This window comes from Aythya fuligula, chromosome 4 (genome assembly GCF_009819795.1).
Source record: "Aythya fuligula isolate bAytFul2 chromosome 4, bAytFul2.pri, whole genome shotgun sequence".
Lineage (NCBI taxonomy): Eukaryota > Metazoa > Chordata > Aves > Anseriformes > Anatidae > Aythya > Aythya fuligula.
In genome coordinates this window covers 64,395,713-64,414,073 of record NC_045562.1, presented here as the reverse complement: position 1 = coordinate 64,414,073, position 18,361 = coordinate 64,395,713, and the positions used below count along the sequence as shown (strand labels likewise).

General features: G+C 35.7%; 1 protein-coding gene across 3 annotated transcripts in view; it reads left to right on the top strand.

Moving 5' to 3' along the window:
• JAKMIP1 (janus kinase and microtubule interacting protein 1) overlaps positions 1-18,335 on the top strand; it is a 154,757-nt gene extending 136,422 nt beyond the window's left edge. For 2 of the 3 annotated variants that reach the window (XM_032186881.1, XM_032186879.1), the window contains exons 21-23: positions 14,340-14,405; positions 15,646-15,690; positions 17,227-18,335. In XM_032186881.1, coding sequence (XP_032042772.1) covers positions 14,340-14,405; positions 15,646-15,690; positions 17,227-17,259 — 144 coding nt within the window. In that variant the 3' untranslated portion in view covers positions 17,260-18,335. Of the gene's footprint in view, positions 1-14,339; positions 14,406-15,614; positions 15,691-17,226 lie in introns of all 3 variants that reach the window. The other variant, XM_032186880.1, reaches the window with a different exon arrangement.
• Positions 18,336-18,361: the final 26 nt, after the last annotated feature.

Genomic DNA, 18,361 nt, shown 5'->3' with positions numbered 1-18,361 from the left:
TTGCTTTGTAGATTAATACAGACCAGAACCGATGTAATGTGCTGACCCAGGACTATTTTGTTGATCTCCTCTCATTATGCAGTGATGAGAAGTACTTACGCTGTGTGACTTACTAAAAGTCTCCTTTTTCTTGACACCTTCACTATGTTGCCTTGGTTTGGAAGTTGCAATATTGAGATCAGGAGAACAGGAGCAACTCTTGCATTTATTTATTTATTTGTTTGTTTTTAATGGGTGTCAGATCAGTGGTGGTGTACGGAAAGCTGGAGAAGGTATTACCAGCTGGTACTAAAAGTGCCAGAAAGAGACAGTAGAGTAAATACATATGAAATTTGGACGATAAGAATGGAGCCAGAAGTTATTAGCTTAGTGTTATTAGTGTAGCTGAAAATTTGTGAGAATGGGTTTTATTTGCTAGTCTAATCTCCTAGCCACACTTGTGGTGTTTTTGTACTTTTTTTTTTTTTTTTTTTTTTTTTTTTTCCTCAGATTGGTAATGCAGTGCTTTTCAGTTAGGTAAATATTATTTATCACTGACATTTAATGGGTGTGAATGTTATTTTGTGTTGACTCTATTCATTGACTAGTGAATACAGCATTAATCATTTTAGGTTCTATTACAGCTCTGAAAGATCAAATAAAGCACTTTGGGCTCCAAGCAACCATGAGTCTGTCTTTACCCAAAACCTCTGAAACAATAGCTGTGGAATAAGAATTTTATTTTTTTAGCTGTATAAATGTCTCTCATCAGGAACACAGACCCATTCAGCCATGTGCTACAGAGGCTCACAACTTTTCAGATTTTCCTTCAAATTGGCCTGTTTCAGTTCTACTGGATCTGATAGATGATAGAGTTTTATGTCTACATTTTCAAGAGAGGGTTTCAGAGGAGCAGATAACACCACATGAAAACTTGATGCTAAAGCCTCTACATCTAAGCAATATGCAGTCTGAGATTTTTACATCAGACCAGATGTAGCCTAGATGATGTATGATGCTCTTTGAAGGACCACAATTGACTAGGACCTTTGTGTGGCCTGCTGTGGACACCTGGGCAGAGCTTCTGATTTAGGTTCATATAACATTGGCAAATAGGATGTACTCGTAGGAATATATTCATAGAGTGAAAAAGTATTCCCAAGAACCCAACAGGCATGCTATGTGCATTTCAGGTGTGTGTTTGGTCCCAGGGACTGCTCACTGCCAGTTAGAGCACATCCTCATTTGGGTATGGTTTATGTACTCACAGATTATTCCACAATAAAAAGTTAAATATGATGGGTATGGAATAAAACTTTGCTCCTGCTCTAAAGCAAAATATTAACATAAGCAAAGCCTCATTAGCCATGGATATTTATGTACCTGTCTCCAGATGCATTTTACAGTGTGTCATTAGAGTTTCATGTTGTGCCTATCTCGTTAGGCATGCTAATGTTACAACCCTGGAGGACATGTTAAACTAATTCTACTGCCTAATAAGGAGCTATGCATTTTTTATCATTTTTGTCATCTATTTTTAACCCCCTGTAGTAGATAGGAAAACCAAAGGCAGAGAGAGTTAATTTGCCCAGTGTAAGGGAAATGAGCATATTGCATTTCAAATCCGTCACTCGGATTCTTCTCTGTTGTTTCCTTTCTGAAGGCTGTATTTGTGGGTTCTTATGGGAATTGTGGTCAACCCTGATAACCTAGTGGTTGTGTGCAATGTGCACAGCTTAAAAAAAAACAACAGCAAAGCAACCAAACAAAATGCCATAGAATGGAACAATAGTGTCACAGAGCTAATCCTCATAGGATTGCATTCGTCTGCGCTAGCAGATGACAGAAGCTGAAATGCTACAAAAACAAGAGCATATCTGTGTTAGCAGAGTCCTAATGTCTTAAATGTCCTACATCCTTAGATGCTACATTAAATGAACCCTCCTCTTTTCTTGATATATTTATGGCCATCGGAGGTTTTGTTGACACAATGTCATTAGTAAGCACCCACTACATTTATTCTGGCAAAACTGTAGTCTAGACATGTTCATATTTGTGCACTGTGGAGTGTCTTTGCAGTATGCACTGTTCTTAATCTCCTGAAGTGAAGGTTAAGGAGAATGACATGGCAGCATGGTGGACCTTCAAGACTGGATATGAAATGTCCGTGTTACAAACACTTTTAAATTTCTGCTTCTCTGAAGCAGAAACTATGTTTCTCCAACTGGTGATGCAGAAGGAGAAGTTGAGTTTTGTAAATATTCTTTTTTCAGGCTGAAAAGGACTGTCTGAAAAGGACAGGGATGCATATGGGTGAAAGCTGTCCACATGTGAGCCCATGCTGCTTTGTGTGTCTGCTTTTTCTAGATGTAAAGCCATAGTTCTTAGTCACTAGGTATTGGTGTTGTTCTAGTGAAATAAATGTATTTTAAGATGTTAGGCCCTGTTTTAATTTGGTAGCTCTGTTCATCTTTAGCATGCATAACCCCACATTTTTACTTTTCATTAATATAGGTAGAATTACTTGTGTATACCCACTGAGTATTAAGGAAACCAGGCTTCTGTGGAACCAAATTAAATAGATTGTGTGATTGGATCTTCTTGTTAAGACATACAAAGCTTTTATTAAACTCTGATTGCAACGTGCAAATGTGGGGGACAGATCCTTGGCTGAAGCACATTGACAGTATTCCCTTTAAGTCAGTGAAGGTGCCACCATCCTCTCTATTTGTGGGAGGCAAGATATGTTAATTAAAAATCTGTCATGAGCAGCTTGTGCTATTTGCTCCTAGCCATAGGGTATATGCAGTTCAACTGCTGTTCCTGTGTATATTGCCATCAAAAAAGTATCTTATTGTGCTGCAGTATCGTTATAAGCTTTTATAAGCCAGTGTCTGGTTTATTTCTAGCAGAACTTCATTTAAAGTAACATTTGTGCTCTAGCCAATGCAGTGGCATGACTTTTGTGCATTTTGGCTATTATGGGGATCATTACTAGCAGATTCTGTGAATTAGGATGTATTATATAAATAACATGCTTCATGGTAAGCAATATCTAAAGAGAAAGAAAAAATGTAGTGGTGTAGCTACAAAAATAATCTCTTAGAAAAGAATATTTCAAACAGAGCAATACCATATGTTTCTGAAGTAGTGATATCAACTTATTAATTAAGCAAGCTCTATTTACAGTAAAAAAAAAAAAAAAAAAAAAAAAAAAAAAAGAGAGAGAGAAAGAGAGTCACATGTCCAGATCTCCTGAAAAAAAAGGTTGTGATTTTGTTCTCTGCTGAAACTAATAAATTTTAAAGGTCAAATTCTGCTTTATGTCTATTATATAGGACCTAACTTGAAATATATTCCTGTTGGTTTGGGTGTATCTGTTTCTGGAGTAAAAAACTGTGGAAAGTAATCAGAACCATGCTCTGAATTAGGATAGATTAATTCACATTGCACTGTTGGCAGTCTTCAAACATGAGGAAAATGTATAATAGTATTTATTCTGATTTCATTCTATGTTAAGTACAAGGAGAAACGATAAAATCTTTGAAGGACAGCAGACTGATAGACTTTCAGTTCCAAAAATGGTTGCTGACAATCAAGAAGGATGCAAGAGACAGATTTTATTAATGTAATCCAATAATTTCCCAGAGCAGTCTTGTCTTTGTTTAAAATTACAAGAAAAAGAAATAGAAAATGTGTATGTGTGTTCACTGTGTCATCAGAAGGTGTAAAACTGTTCTTTTCTGAGTTGCTTTGTAGTCACTGTGCTAAACTGAAGTGTGTGTGTGGGAGGGGGTTATTCTAATTTGGTTTAGAATATTGTTGGGTGGAGCTAAGTTTTACAGAGTAAAGAAAACCATCACTTCATTTCTAAACCTGAAAATAATACATCTGTGGAATGCTGAAAGCATCAAAATTCCAGCCTTATACAGTCAGAATATAGATGTAATTATTTTAACTAATTTCGTTTAAACTATTGCCTTTACTCCTATGACCAGGTTGGATTATTCATTGGTAATAAAAGCATAAACTACCACTTTGCATGTTTTACTAGAAGAAGGTATAGCACAATCCTTTTTTCCAAAAAGGTATAACTCAAACTGACCTCTGCATGTCACTGCCATAGGGATAGGTTCACTGCAAATGCAGTGCCTCAGGCACTTGTCTTCATGGGCACTGAGGAAAAGTCAGAAGCAGAAGTTAGGTCTTATTTCATCCTGAAATATCAAAATGTAAACATAACTTGAAATCAGGAAACTCCAAACTCATTTCCTTTACTTTGTTTCTTTTCTCTCTCTCTCTCTCTCTCTTTTTTTTTTTTTTTTTTTTTTCTTTTTTTTTTTTTTTTCCTATCCTGAGGAGCTAAATTCTTACTGCTTATAGATCAAACAAAGCTATGGTGGATGCAATTCCTCCCTGAGTTCTCCTCGCTCTTTTGTAAGCAGGACAAATCTTTCACACTGCTATCATTTGTTATGTCTGTGGGAGCAGTTTATTCACAATCCCGTAAGATTGGATATCACTGTTTCTATCAGATTCTGAGCCATTCAGAAAACATGCTTTTGTTGTTTTATAAGGTTCTTGCTGAAAATCTTCATTTTAAAACATTAATTTGTTAAAATATTAATTGCCTATGTGAAGTAGGAACCTGAGATTTGTTGCTTGATATATTACTGATTTCAGTTAAAGCTTGGATAAATACAGCAGCTCTGTTTCTCTTTGCTGTGTAATCTGTTATGGTTGATAGACCATCTTTTTGTCACCCAGGGAGAATTATTAAGGCTTAATGTTAGACTCTGAATGCTCTGGAGAGAGACAAGAAGATGAAAGCTTACTTTATTGAATTAGAAGAGGATGCTAAGCTCAGCGTACCTCGCGGATAGGCATGAGGAGGTGTTGTCTTCCATTTGTCCTCTCTGGAACATTGCTTTGTGCCAAAGAGAGCTTGGGTTGGTCAAAAGCTCACAGCTTTGTCAGAGAATTCAGAAAGTAGGTGTAAATTTTACTGATGATACTTACACAACAGTAGTTGGGGAAAATCTCAGACAATTTACTTCTAACCCTTTATAGATACTGTCTGTTCTGATGTTTTAATTTTAAATCTTAAGTGTTATGGTGCTAGCAAAGTTCATCCCCAGCTATTTGCATGCAGCTGTATGCAAGGAGGAATCTATAGGGCAACCAGGGATCTTTTATTGCATTTTCTAATGCTTGCAGTTGCAGAATGTTGACTGTTCAGTATATGATAGATTACTGATGATGGTGCATTTTTGATATTCATTAATGCTCTTGAGGGCATCAGATACCATAGATATCTAACTGTAATCTACAGTCATCAAGTATATCATGACTAGGTTAATCATAGTTGACCTGTGGTATTGATTTATAGTGCAGGAGTGAATGTTGAGTCTTTCAAGACATCGTTGCTGCTATAACTACAGTAGTACAATAAACTTCGGTGATTTCCCACAGATGACACGATAAATGAAAGTTAATCTTAGTAATTTTATATATCTATCCTACCATGTTTTCTTATATATGTTTTCTGTATATTTAGGGTTCAGATTTAGGGTTCATGTCTGCTTTGCTAACTGCCTTAGCAATGCTACTTGTATGCATAAGGGATGATAGCAGGGCTGGTCCTATACCAGCTATATCTGAAAAGTCTTCTTTTGTCCTCAAAGAGGTGTGATTCAGACTCTCTTCTGAAGTCTGAATGCTGAAATCCTCTCATCTGAAATTCTGAATGCCCTGTGTTTCTTTGTGGGAGCTGAGGAAAGATAACTCTAAAAAAAAGAAAGTGTACTAAAGTCTGTTACATAAGTGGAGACTAAATGTATTTTCATGTGCACAGTTCATACATATAATTATTTAAATGGAAATTTGCTATTCAAAAGCACAAGAATATAAAATAATCTAAATGTAATGCTAAATAAATATTATAGTTTTTAATATTAATTTTATTATTCTTATTATTTACCAGATAATGAGTATTGACTAACAAGCAGTCAGTTTTCATATACTGAACATGTTTTGTCTTCTGAGCTCCCATAGACTTAGAATAGCCTTTCTGTATAGATATAAAGCTCATATGGCTTAAATTATTGTTTTCCTCTAATGAAATGAGTAGTTCTTTCTGCCGCTTGCTATCAATGTAGGATATAGTTTTATCATAGCATAAATTCAAACACTCTCGGTGCTAAAAAATAAAAATCAAGCTTACTTATAAATATTAAGCCATATCTTCACATGCAAATAATCATTCCATATCAGCTAATAATAAATGTTTATTTTAATTGAAATTCATTTATAAAATTCACTGATTTACTGCTAGGACCAATGTAATTGAATACATATTAATGTTCATGCTGAGATGCATCAGTGGAGCTGCTAAAAGATTCATTCTCCTCAGGAAGGCAAATAAAGGAATTACAAATGCATAATAAAGATTAACAAGAACAACTCTCCTACTTCAGTGACAATTAATTGGATTATCATGGTTGAGATTACAGAACATAGAAAAGAATGAAGTTTTTGCCTGCTTTGTAAAGAAATATCTTGATGAGATTCAGAGAGGTATAGTATATCCAAAAATAAGATATTATTATTATATTGAAATGTCTGAAAGTTATATTAAGTTTATGATCATAAAGTAAAACGAGATGGCAACAGAAATAGCTTATGCTATTGATGTTACAATGTGTTTGCTCATTTCCTTATGTTCATTATGCAAAATCACATTCTAGGAATATGGGACTAAAGGGAGCATTTGGATTCCTGAGTCCAGGCCTGTTACAGTAGCAGATACAACAGCTTGAGTAAATTCATCTAGCAATTACCCATGTAAATTGTATTGTAAGCACAGTAGGGTCTTTTAAACAGCTGTTAAAATGCATTAGATCTAAATACATATATTTATATTTCATTAAGGAATTTTATCCATCAGCTAAGTGATTCAAATAATAGCTAAAGGCATAGCAGTTTATATTCATCTTTGTTTAAATTTATACATATAACATAGTTATGCTGTTCATATTATTAAATATCTTACATACCTGTGTCCTAATATCGTTGAGGTGCTGGTTAAAAGAGTGATATAAAAGAGTGAAGCAATATTGATTCTTCCCTATGTTGGATTGATAAAATATTTCACTTGCTAACTTTTTCTGCAGAATTAGATACATTCTTGATCACCTGCTAGATTCAGAACATCTTTCACGTCTAATATAGTCCATTCATGGTGCACATTCTGTAAATGTATATCAACCTGAACCTTTCAGACATTTCAGAGCTGAGGCTGTAAGCAGCTTAGCAAATCCTTCTTTGTCTGCTTTGTGCTAAAATTATCAAATTGTTTTCTTGGATTTGCTGATGAGTGTAAATCCAATAAGAATGAGTCACAGGAACTATTAAGGTGATTTCTATGCCCCCTGTTTAGTACAATCTTGTGTTTTCACGATTATAGAGGCAGGGCAAGAAGCTTATTTTGCAGGCAAATAAATTAATTTTCTTGGTGTCACTGTCAGTAAAACAATGTCTTTGTTCATATGAGCCCTTAACTTACACACTTACCTAGAAAACAAGAACATAAGTTCTGCAGCTGGATACCAAAAGAAGGATGAAGTTTCATTGTTTCAGCAGCTGAAATTTGCCACAGAAGTTCCTTTCCTGTCACATTTTCCTCAGTTCGCAAAGCTCCTTGATGACTAGAAGCCATCCAAGATGTTGGTTCAGGGCTGTGAATGGCTGGCTAATGCCATGAGTGAATTGGAGAGGACAAAAGGCTTAAATGAAGAAGTCCCACTTCATCTAGTGTGCATTCAGTGCATACTAGACAGTGGGCATCACTGTCCAAAAGCAGAAAATGCCAGAATTCTCAGAATCTGTTTGCTACCGGGAAGGTAACTGAGAGATGGGGTAAAATACCTGAATGCACGGAATGGACTGTGTAATTGTAGAGAGGCATAGTACATATCTCATAGGAATTGGAGGTATTGTAAAAGAAAAATCCCCACATTCTGGTTATTTGGTAAGGAAAATTTGAACCTAGAAGCAATTCTTTACATCTCAGATCTTTCTTTGTAAAGCTGAAGTTCCTGTGATGCCAAACTCTCAAAATGATGACAAATCATTACTGGGCTGATTTATTACCTCCAAAAGAAAAAAATGATGGCTCAGTGACTGCAATCCAGGGCTCACTGAGCTCAGCCGAAGGATTTGCATTTATTAAGTGCTCCTTTCGAATGGGCACTATATTCATGGAAATGGTATTTAATGTAGATGGATTGCTATTGCAACGCCAATTGCACATACATACTTCATGTGTACAGTGTGGGAATGTAATCAGCTTTTTTTAATTGAGCTTTTTTTTTTTTTTTTCTTTTTTGTTAAAGTGTTCAATAATAAGAAGTAACCGAAGTGTAATGTTATTTTCACTACTAGCTTCATTATTTGTACTTCTTTGATCCTTAATGCAAACTGAGTTTTTGAAGCCAGTGCTATTGGAATTTATCTATTACTGAAAGCAGAGTAATATTCCGAAGCACATATCCATCATCTTGCTGCTGCATTTCACATAAACCTTAATTTCTCAGATGGTCCAGAGATGTTTATCTCCTTGAAGCTGCAGTATAGGCATGGGACCTAGACCATACTAAAAACCGAAGAAAATTCCCTTTTGAAATTAGTACATAGCATATCTAGCTGGTTCTCCATGAACAAAGCATTAGCATCATTCTATTAGACCTCGTCTGATTTGAATGTTCTGCAAGGAACCCATTGCCTTTTATTTTTTATTTTTTATTTTTTTTTTCAGTTTTTGAAACTATTATTTTTGTACCTATGGGATTCCTGACAATAATGAACTTGCATCTGGTGTTATCTAGCCTTTTCCTGAGTTTGGATGTATTTGGAAAACAACCATTATCTCTAGCAAAAATATCCAGCTGTCAGGAAAAATGATATGTGGGTGCAGAGACTCCTGAATTGGTCAGAACTGCAGGTGCATCCTTTGGTGCATTTGGAAATTGCTATCCAGCCACCCTGCTTCTGGGACCTCACGTTAGCCCTGGCATAATGCTGCATAAACCCACTTGTATGCTCTTTTCAGATCTGTGCTGGCTACTTTTTTTTCATGAAGCGTTACCACCAAAGTAATAAGGTATCTTGGAACTGGCTATTACTGTACCTAGCTGGCAGCAGCCAGCTGGCAGCAGCCAGCTAGGTACAGTAATGTTATGTACTCCCATCTTGGTATCTCTCTGTTACCTCAGAAAGTGTGAGTTGACTGTCAAAAATTCCCTACCAGTATTGGAAGCTGCACAGCAAGGACACTTGCCATCCAAACTTACAAAAGTGAAATAATTGCTTAAGTGAACATCCTGTTTCCCAGAAAGATGAACTTCTCATCGTGAGGTGAAAGGAAACGACTTAAGAGATTTGGGAGGAATCTTCTGTGCATTTGGAAGCTTGTGCTGAGAAAAAAAAAAAAAAAAAAAAAGATTTCCTGTTTTGGGGCAATTTGACAGCCCTTTGTGATTGGAAGCTCTCCAATCATGGAAATGGAGAGGAAGGGAAGTATATGACCAAGGCAGTCATTGAACTCTCTTCATACACTTGGAATTAACTGATGTTAAATTTTCCTTTTACAGCTCTGTTCAGTTAATTAATATCATAAATAGTGCCTTCTTAGGGGTGCATTAGGAAACTTTCAGTCCTATGCCTATCACTAAACTACAGGCTTCCAAAGAAAATGTATGCTTTCACTGCCTTAGCTTTCTGGATGCCCTCTCTTTTACCAAACTGTTAGGTTTATGTCCTTTAGGGTGAATGCCATGAGGCTGAGTGCCATCTGCTTTTGCTAAAGTATATATAATTACTCCTAAAAATAATTTATAATGGATCTTAGAAGTCTGTTCAAATTGCACTTAAGTGATAAGTAAGGCATATATATTGTCCATCTTCAGTTTGCTTTTTAAATGGCTGTCTGGAATTGCAAATGGTTTTAAAGATGAGCCTCACTGCTAAATGAGCTTCGTTTGCTGTTCCAGCATAGCCTGGCTGGCAGAGCCATCTGCTGGTAGCTCGGCATTGCAGCAGGCCCTACTGCTCCCTGGCTTCTTGCAAGCACCTACCCAGAAGTGGCAACAAACTTCATTGCTAATGGAAGTATGATTTGTCAAGTAGGTGCTTTCCCTACTAAAATGGATGGTTGGCCAGCCTTCTTTCCAAACTGCAGGAGAACTCCGTGCGGGGGAAGTAGTCACAGGGAGTATTCACAGATCTGCCCATCCATCATCCTGAAGTTTTGTGAGCTTTTATTTGCTATTGCAATTTAATGAATGGCAGATTTGTATTCATTATTTTGGCAGGTTGGATGTGAATGCAGGCGAGGTGGGCAGCATTAGGAATCCAAGCATCTCTTTCACAGTTACGTTCCCTTTACACTGTTTCTGACTGTGGCTCTTTGTTTGCCTACAGTCATTCCTTTGTATGGCCTTGTGACTTGACAGCACAGTGTTACTCTCATCAACCCTGCCAGTCCCCAAAAGGTGCACTCATGTGACTAATGGGCAGCTATTAACCATAGGAACACAGCAGAACACTGCTGCACTTTGTCCCTGATCCTCGCTCTGATCGTGGCCAAATAGTGGGGGGAAGGGGGGTTACTGGAAAAAACAAAAACAGTCATGCTTTTGGATTGTTTACTTGTCTTCTGTCCCCTTCTAATAATAATAACAATAAAGTAAAACAATGGCCTTTGGGTCTTTTTTCAAGAAAGACTTCTCAGTGTTTTGACAGGAGGGTACCATAGGTTTAGTGGCTTCCTCACACAGTCTGTTATGTTGAAAATGCACTGGATTTACTCTGCGAGGTTCCTGAAAACCTTTTTCAAGGCTAGAGCTGAAAAGATCTTTTATAGTGCAATAGTTATACCTCTATATGACACAGTAAGAAAAGCTTGACTTACCGATCGTCAATTTGTGCCCTGAAGCATGACAGTAGGTAGAATTTCTTGATAACAATAAAGTATCTCTGCATGATTTGTTGTCACAGTTGTGCTTTTGCAAACATAAACAAATCAGAGTTCATTGAAAGCAACTCATCAGGTGCTGAAGACCTAAGAGTGAGTCCACAGCTTCTTGATTGCTAATAGTACTTGCAAATAAAAGGAAGAGAAGACAAAGATGTAAGTGCTTATACTGAAACTCAAGCAGTCCTGCCTTTAGTCTTAATTAGGATGTGACATTTTTGTATAATTTCCTTCTCAGTGGTTTAATACCACTTGACTGAGGAACATCTGTTGCTACTTCTAGAAGATACTCTTTGTTAAAGCTATATTTATTTGATGTACCGTATGTATATTTTTAAGTCATATTCTGCAAATTATTACCTCTACATGACCAAGATAATGCTATAAATACAGAGAGGCACAAAGGGGAAAAATAATGATTTTTATGTTACCTTCTGTACACAGATGTAAATCTGTTTTGTTTTTCCTGTTAATACATTGGAAAGATATATTTATACTTTTAAAGTAAAGTCTGCATTTAAATGGAAATAGATAACAGTCAGATTTTTCAGGATATATAAATAGCTGAACTAGGCTGGTTATCTGGCAATGCTGACAAGGTATTGACTGAAATAGTTACGCCCACTTCATCCCCCTGGATAATCTTCCTACCACACTCCAGGGAAACACAAGTAAGCAAGTACAAGTAAACAACCCCAAGCTCTTATACCTGGTGGAAAATTCCAGCCCACTGTTAAATTTTAGAACAAATTCTGCGCCATGGGATACAGCCACCCTGTTTCTGCCTGCCCTACCGATATACACCTAGTCATTTTGAAAATTTTATGTAGATGGATTTTCACTGCTAAGAAATGCAGTGTGTATTCCCTTTAGATTTCTAGGTTATCTTTATATTTAAACTGATGAAGTGTAAATTTTTTTTCACCATAAAATTGTTCTCTGCTTTAGTCTCACCAAGTTTAACAGTTATGAGAGGTTATAGGTGAGAACTGCAAAACAGAAATCTCAGCTCTTATTTTTAGAACTTTTCTTAATAGCTGAAGAGAATAACTGAGTAACTGGAATCTCTTGAAAAGATAAGAAATTCATAAGGGAGTAATAACATCTCAATTTTTACTTAATTAACAGAATTCCCTAATCTGAAAAATGCTATCTAATCCTAATTAAAATATTCTTTTATAAAAGAACACTTACTGAAAACCCTGAAGTGAGGAAGCCACCAGATGTTTGGGGAAGTTTTTTTGTTTTGTTTTGTTTTTCTGGAGGCATTTTCTCAGCACATATTGAAACAATAGCTCACACAATAAATCTTGAAGGTGAAAATGGTGTTTAAAATTATTACTTCTCTCCACTTACTTCACCATGGTCAAATCTTGTCACAGAGCATGGCAGGACCCCCAGAATGTCGAAGTCTGTCACTTGCATGTGGGATGTGGTTGTAAGTAGGAATCAGCAGAATTAGTGGGAGGGAAATAGGAGTGTAACCTGATGGACCAGACTTCTCAGAGACATCTGCCTGTTTCTCATCCTGTGGCTTCTTACAGCTCTTGTAATATTTCTGGTACCTACAGTTTATGAAAATAAGTGCTTGAGAGATAGACGTATCTCAAGCATGGAGTAGAAGTATAAATCAGTTCAGATGTAATAGAGGGAAAGTGGAATTAATACAGCTGTGCTCCAGGCATTTGTCAGCAAGGCTGTATGAACTTGTATCACATGAGGGTAATCTGCTTTGTGCATTTGTATTATCTGGGGAAATCTCTGAGCAATGCAGCATGATACAGGGGAGGGGCTGATTAACGTCTTCCAACTGCACAATGTGCAAAACAATTCTTGAAGCAAAGTCTTTTCTTTAAAAAACAGCAGCAACAGTATCAAAGCTGTTGCTTGTGACCTGCCTGCAATATTTGGGGGGAGAGTAGCATGCCCTGGGCAAGGTGAGCCTGTGGGGTGGATGTACCTCATCTTCGGGGTAGTTCCAAATTAGATTCCCAATGCTGAAACCAAGTGCTGTGGTTCCCAATGCAATACTGAGCCATCAGTAGATCCACTGCTGCTGTTGGGACTGTTGTGGGTTGCCATGGGTATGGGGCATTTCCCACTATCAGAGGTTTTTGACTTGAATATAGATGATTGACTAGTAAGTTGTCAGTTAATCACATCAATTTATAAGTAATGCCTGGGTGCTCTTCTGAAAGAGATGCTGTTCAGAAGAATTTGGGAGTAATCAAATAATTTGGGAGTGGTGCACAGCTCCTACATTAAACTTGTTGGCCTGTGCATAGAAGTTAGACTAGATGATAATTTCCCTTTCAAAGTTCATGAACTGCTAATAACCTTAATTTTTGTAGGCCAGGCGAACGTCAGGTAGTTAATCCTGAAAAAAGTTGATAGATTATAAAGTCTCTGCTTGATTCCCAGGGGAGATCCCAGGTTTCTGCCTATAAAAAAAAAAATAAAATGAAGCTAGTTCATAAAATCTGTAAGAAGTTCAATATGCTAATAGAGTAATAAAATGCATCCTCAGTCTAAAAGCCCAGAACATAATAATAATAATAATAATAATAATAATAATAATAATAATAATAATAATAATAATAATAATAATAATAATAATAATAAATATATATATTATTTTTTTTTTTAAATGAATTTATGAAAAGGAAAGAAGGGGGTGGAAATAGGATGTTCAGACAACCACAGTCATATTTTTGGAGATGCTTTCTAGAACTGAACCAAAAAAAAATGTTACAAATAGGGAAAGATACATTGGAGATGTTCCCTCTAACTCTGGTGGGAAATGGTAGTGGAATGAGTTTGAATGTCTGAGTGGCATCTTGGTGGTGACCTGAAAATCTAAGTGTGCTGGTATATCAATTATTCTGGTATAACATAAATGTGCTAGAAGCATAATTACATTTTATAGGAAAAGAGAGAGTTACAATGAAATGTAATAGTATCACCTGCTGACTGTCTAAGTGGTAGAAAACCCTAGTTTTCTAATGGGAGTTGCAGAGCATGTAGTTGTGTTGTACTTGGAACTGTGGTGCTATCTGTTTATATATGTTAAATTTACAATTTATGAGTGTTGAGATTAGAATTCCTGATAGTAAACATGATGGCCTGAAGGTGCATCTTGTTTAAAATGCTATGGTTTTGTAGAAACATAGAGCAATCGTGCCATCAGCATGTCCAATATAACTGAACAGGAGGTGTTACATTAATAATGGGCATTTGTTCTCTTCATTTTTATTTTTTTCATATATTTTTGATTCTTATGTTTTTTTAAAGTAGATATTATAAGTTCTATTTCACTTTCTTGTTTCAGCGGATTCGAGAACTAGAAGATAAAATAGAACTTCAAAAGAGGCAACTCAAAGAAATTGAGGAAAAGGTAAATAAATGCCTGGGCAATGCCAAAGTTCCCTCCTCCTTCCCCTCAGTAATTTATTTTTCCCAGTTATGTTGATGTTAGTAGTATTTAATCTAATATTGAGAGATCTATTTTAATACAAGAAGCATCAAACCTGAAGTTCAGTACTGTATTAAGTGAAGTAACCATAAACTGAACTGAAAACTGGTAATTAGTTAAAATGAATAATGTTTTCTTTACCTTAATGTTGCATTAGCAGGAGACCTCTCAAGGCTTCATCATTTTCTGATATCCTTCTATCCTTCTACTCTTGGTTGGGTGGAGGACTTCCTTCTATCTGTATCATATTTATTTTTTTTCCTTGAGATTAAATCTCTTTCTGAATATGACTGCCTGAAGGAAATTTCCATTGTCAGAGAATCAATGACAGATACACTTCTACTTCATTGGTCTTTTGAAGGTTTAATATGTCAGTGGATAGAGGCTTGCATATACTTGCTGTTGACACTGAGCACAATGATTTCTTGTGGAGGGAAATCCTTTCTTTTGAAGGAGCGGCAGTTTGTATATCTGATGCCTGTTGCTGGTTGTAGCTAAGGGCAGTTGGTCACTTATACTGACTTTGTCATGAGTATGGCTTTTTATTCACCCCCAGGAATGTATTCAATTTTTAAATTTTATGTAAAATTCTGTCAAATCAGAAAATAGGGGTGGTAGTGTTTTTGCCCTATGTATTCTTCAACAAACTGTCCTGCTTCCGAAGGCTATACATAACAATAATGTAAAATCTCAGTTTTGTTCTTCCGGCCAATATATGAGGAAAAAGTGCCATTTAAACACTTCATGATTTTCTCATAACAGATTCTCTGCCCTTTTGGTTACATTTAGCTTGTGCCCTCAGCTGGGTAAGTCTTGATTCAGGCAAGCTTGCACAAATGTAATTATAAGTACATGCTTGACTAAGTTACAGAGCCAAGCCTGATGTTTCTGAAGTTTACATAATCCACAAATGTTGCCCTCAAATACTGAATTTTGTACCCTGTACCATCGTTTTGTACCCTCTTTTCAGAGTAAGATTGGTATACAGTATCTCTCTTTCAAATCAACTCAGTTAATATTGATGTAAGACTAACTGCTGTAAAATTATGTCATCGGATTTCATATTACATATCTTACATCTTTTTTCTTTTCTTTTCTTTTTCCTCATTTTCTTTTGATCTTATTTTATAGTTTTTGTTCCTTTTTTTGTTTTTTTCACTAGCATTCATTCTGTGGCCTTGATGACACAACTGAGCCAAGACGTGTGGTTGGTATTCTTTATATCGTTTTGTACTCAATTTTTAACTCCTAGATTTTGCCATGTTTTAAGAATCATCTATGTAAGACCCTAATACTCTGGGAAGGCTTTACTGATTTTGCTTGCACATAGAGGAAGAGTCACATTTAAGATCCAAATTGGATGTCTTCAGTTAGCTTTCTGGGCTTCTGCAGAAGGTCATTCAGTTTTCAACAAGATATGATTTTGCATTCTAAGATATTGACTGCCTGAACTTCAGTGGGTTCTTCTCAATTCTGTAGAGTGGGTACATTTTAACCTAAAAGTTCAGCTATGGCTATAGGATCGTACCTTTCTGCCATGCAAGAAAACTGGAATATGACTGACCTTCTTTGTGCCCATGCAATATAGTAAGGATGAGACTAAGAAATTTGTATGTGTCTCCCTTCAAACAAAACCATCATTCCCACTGCCCCTTCCACAGTGTGCTGACTTTTTCAGCTCAATGCAAAAGACAGTGAATTTCTTTAGCTGTAGCAATACCTATAGCTAAAGACTTAAAAAGGCTTACCTTTCACACAGAACAGGAAGGAAATACAGGTTAGAGACAAAATCAGTCCAAGCCCTCTTCTCTGGAGCAATGTAAGTGGCATGTGAGGATATCTTCACAACCTAATTGACAGACTATTAAGATACAATTTAAAACTATTTATGTAGTGTTTTGTTTTGATTTGTTTTTTAAACTGAAAATATGCAATATTTTTACTTTTGCATGTTTTCAATTCTTTTTCTTCACTGAAATCTGTTTTGAATTACATTCATGGAAACAGCTTCTGGTAAGACTGTGGTCAATTCAATCAACACCTTTATAAGCTGCTGTCAAGCACTATACGATGAAGCATGATGACAACAGTCAATCCAAAAAAAAGCTATTATATATACCTTATATTAAGCCTGAAACTGTATTATATTCTGCCCAGACTACAAGTACTTTTGAAAAATCAGTCCTGTATTATGGACTCTTTTACAAGTTTATACAGCTCCTGGTAAGCCCTGCTATTCAGTTCCTCTTGGGAACTGGCTCAGGTCTTCTGTTACTAGCATTTCTGCATAGGTTTTATGTTTTGAAATGAAACAATGGTAAATGCTGGTGGGTATAATATAATGAAAGTATTACTGACTTGCTACAAGTGCAGTAGCTTTCTTTTGATTATTAGGTGGGATGAAAATTAGGTGAATTTCAGATATATTTTTTACAGTTTTTTAACCCTTCATTTTTATTTTTCCTTTCTTTTGTAAAAATATAAAAATAAAAATAAACAACATAAAAATTTTAAAAAGATTTATAAAATTTTAAATTTTTTATAAAGATGTGTTTGAAGAAAGGGGATGGTTGCTTTTGTTCTACTGATGGTAGTTTTGGTTCTTGTTGTTTTGAAGCGAACATCAAAATTTTAGGAAGAGATTGTGATGGGATGAATGCCAACACTTATTCCTAAATTAATTTTGTCTATCTAAAGCTGAGAAGAATATTTTTTTTTCTTTTTGTTTTATTTTATTATACAGGCTATTAAAAGAACCTATGGAGTGAACAGCTGAGTCCACGTGCAAAAATATAGAAAATTTTTATTGAGCAGCTTTAAATTGGTGCATTTTTTTCATAAAACTGTTTGCATAATACTTGAAGCTGCAAAATATTTGAATTTAAAATTAGAGATTTTTTAAAGATATAGCTTCAAGCTGGAATGATTTAATAATCAAATAGGGACCAGCACATCATAAACACTGAAAAAAGTCTAAACAGAATTTACATTCATACACCAATCAAACACTGGAAAAAAATACAAGTGCAATTACTGGCTGCTATGTGAACTGTTATCTACCAAACGGTTTTCTTACAGTACTGAGATCTTTGTCTCCATTCTGCATGCTTTCAGCCAACGTTGTTTTCATTTCACCCAGCAAACACAAAATCTCCTTTTTAATATCTATATAAAAAGCTGTGTTTGACAATGAGTTCTCTATAGTAAATAGCTGACAGAATAAAAAACAAAAGACAAAAAACAAAACCAAAAACTATTGTAAGTTGGAAACAAATAGAGATTTAGAGCCCCACAGTGACAAAATTAATATTAATTTCAAAAGTTGGAAATCCACAGATGGAGAAGAGATGGGTTTTAAAGAAAAGGCAAAATAGAAGACTGAACTAAGAAATCTTTGAAGTGGGTAAGAGCTGCATGGGAGAAGTGAAGTTTTTGAATGTTTCTTGAAAATTAAGGCAATAACTTGTAAAAATAGCCCTGGGAGAATAGAAGATTCTGAGATGGACTGTGAAGTCAGGAAAACAGAACAAATAATACTCCGTGTTCAGTTATCTAGTCAAGAAGAAAAATGGGCTTGAAGAAATTGATGTGTAGATGAATATGATAAGCACAGAAGTATTTGGAAAAAAATATTTTGAAAAGATGGTATCCTTTTGAAAGAAAGTTGATGTTTGCCATCAGGAAGTAAAAATAGCACAACCTCAACCAGCAAAGTTGAATTTACATAGTCAAGGACATTGACTACATGAACTGCAAGAAAATTTTTGGGTGAAGCACAGACTGAAAAAAATGGAAGTTGAAAAGAGTTGATTAAGGTGGAGAATGGTTAGAAAAAAAAAAAAAAAAAAAAGGTTAGCCTTTTCTTTCAAAAAGAGAAA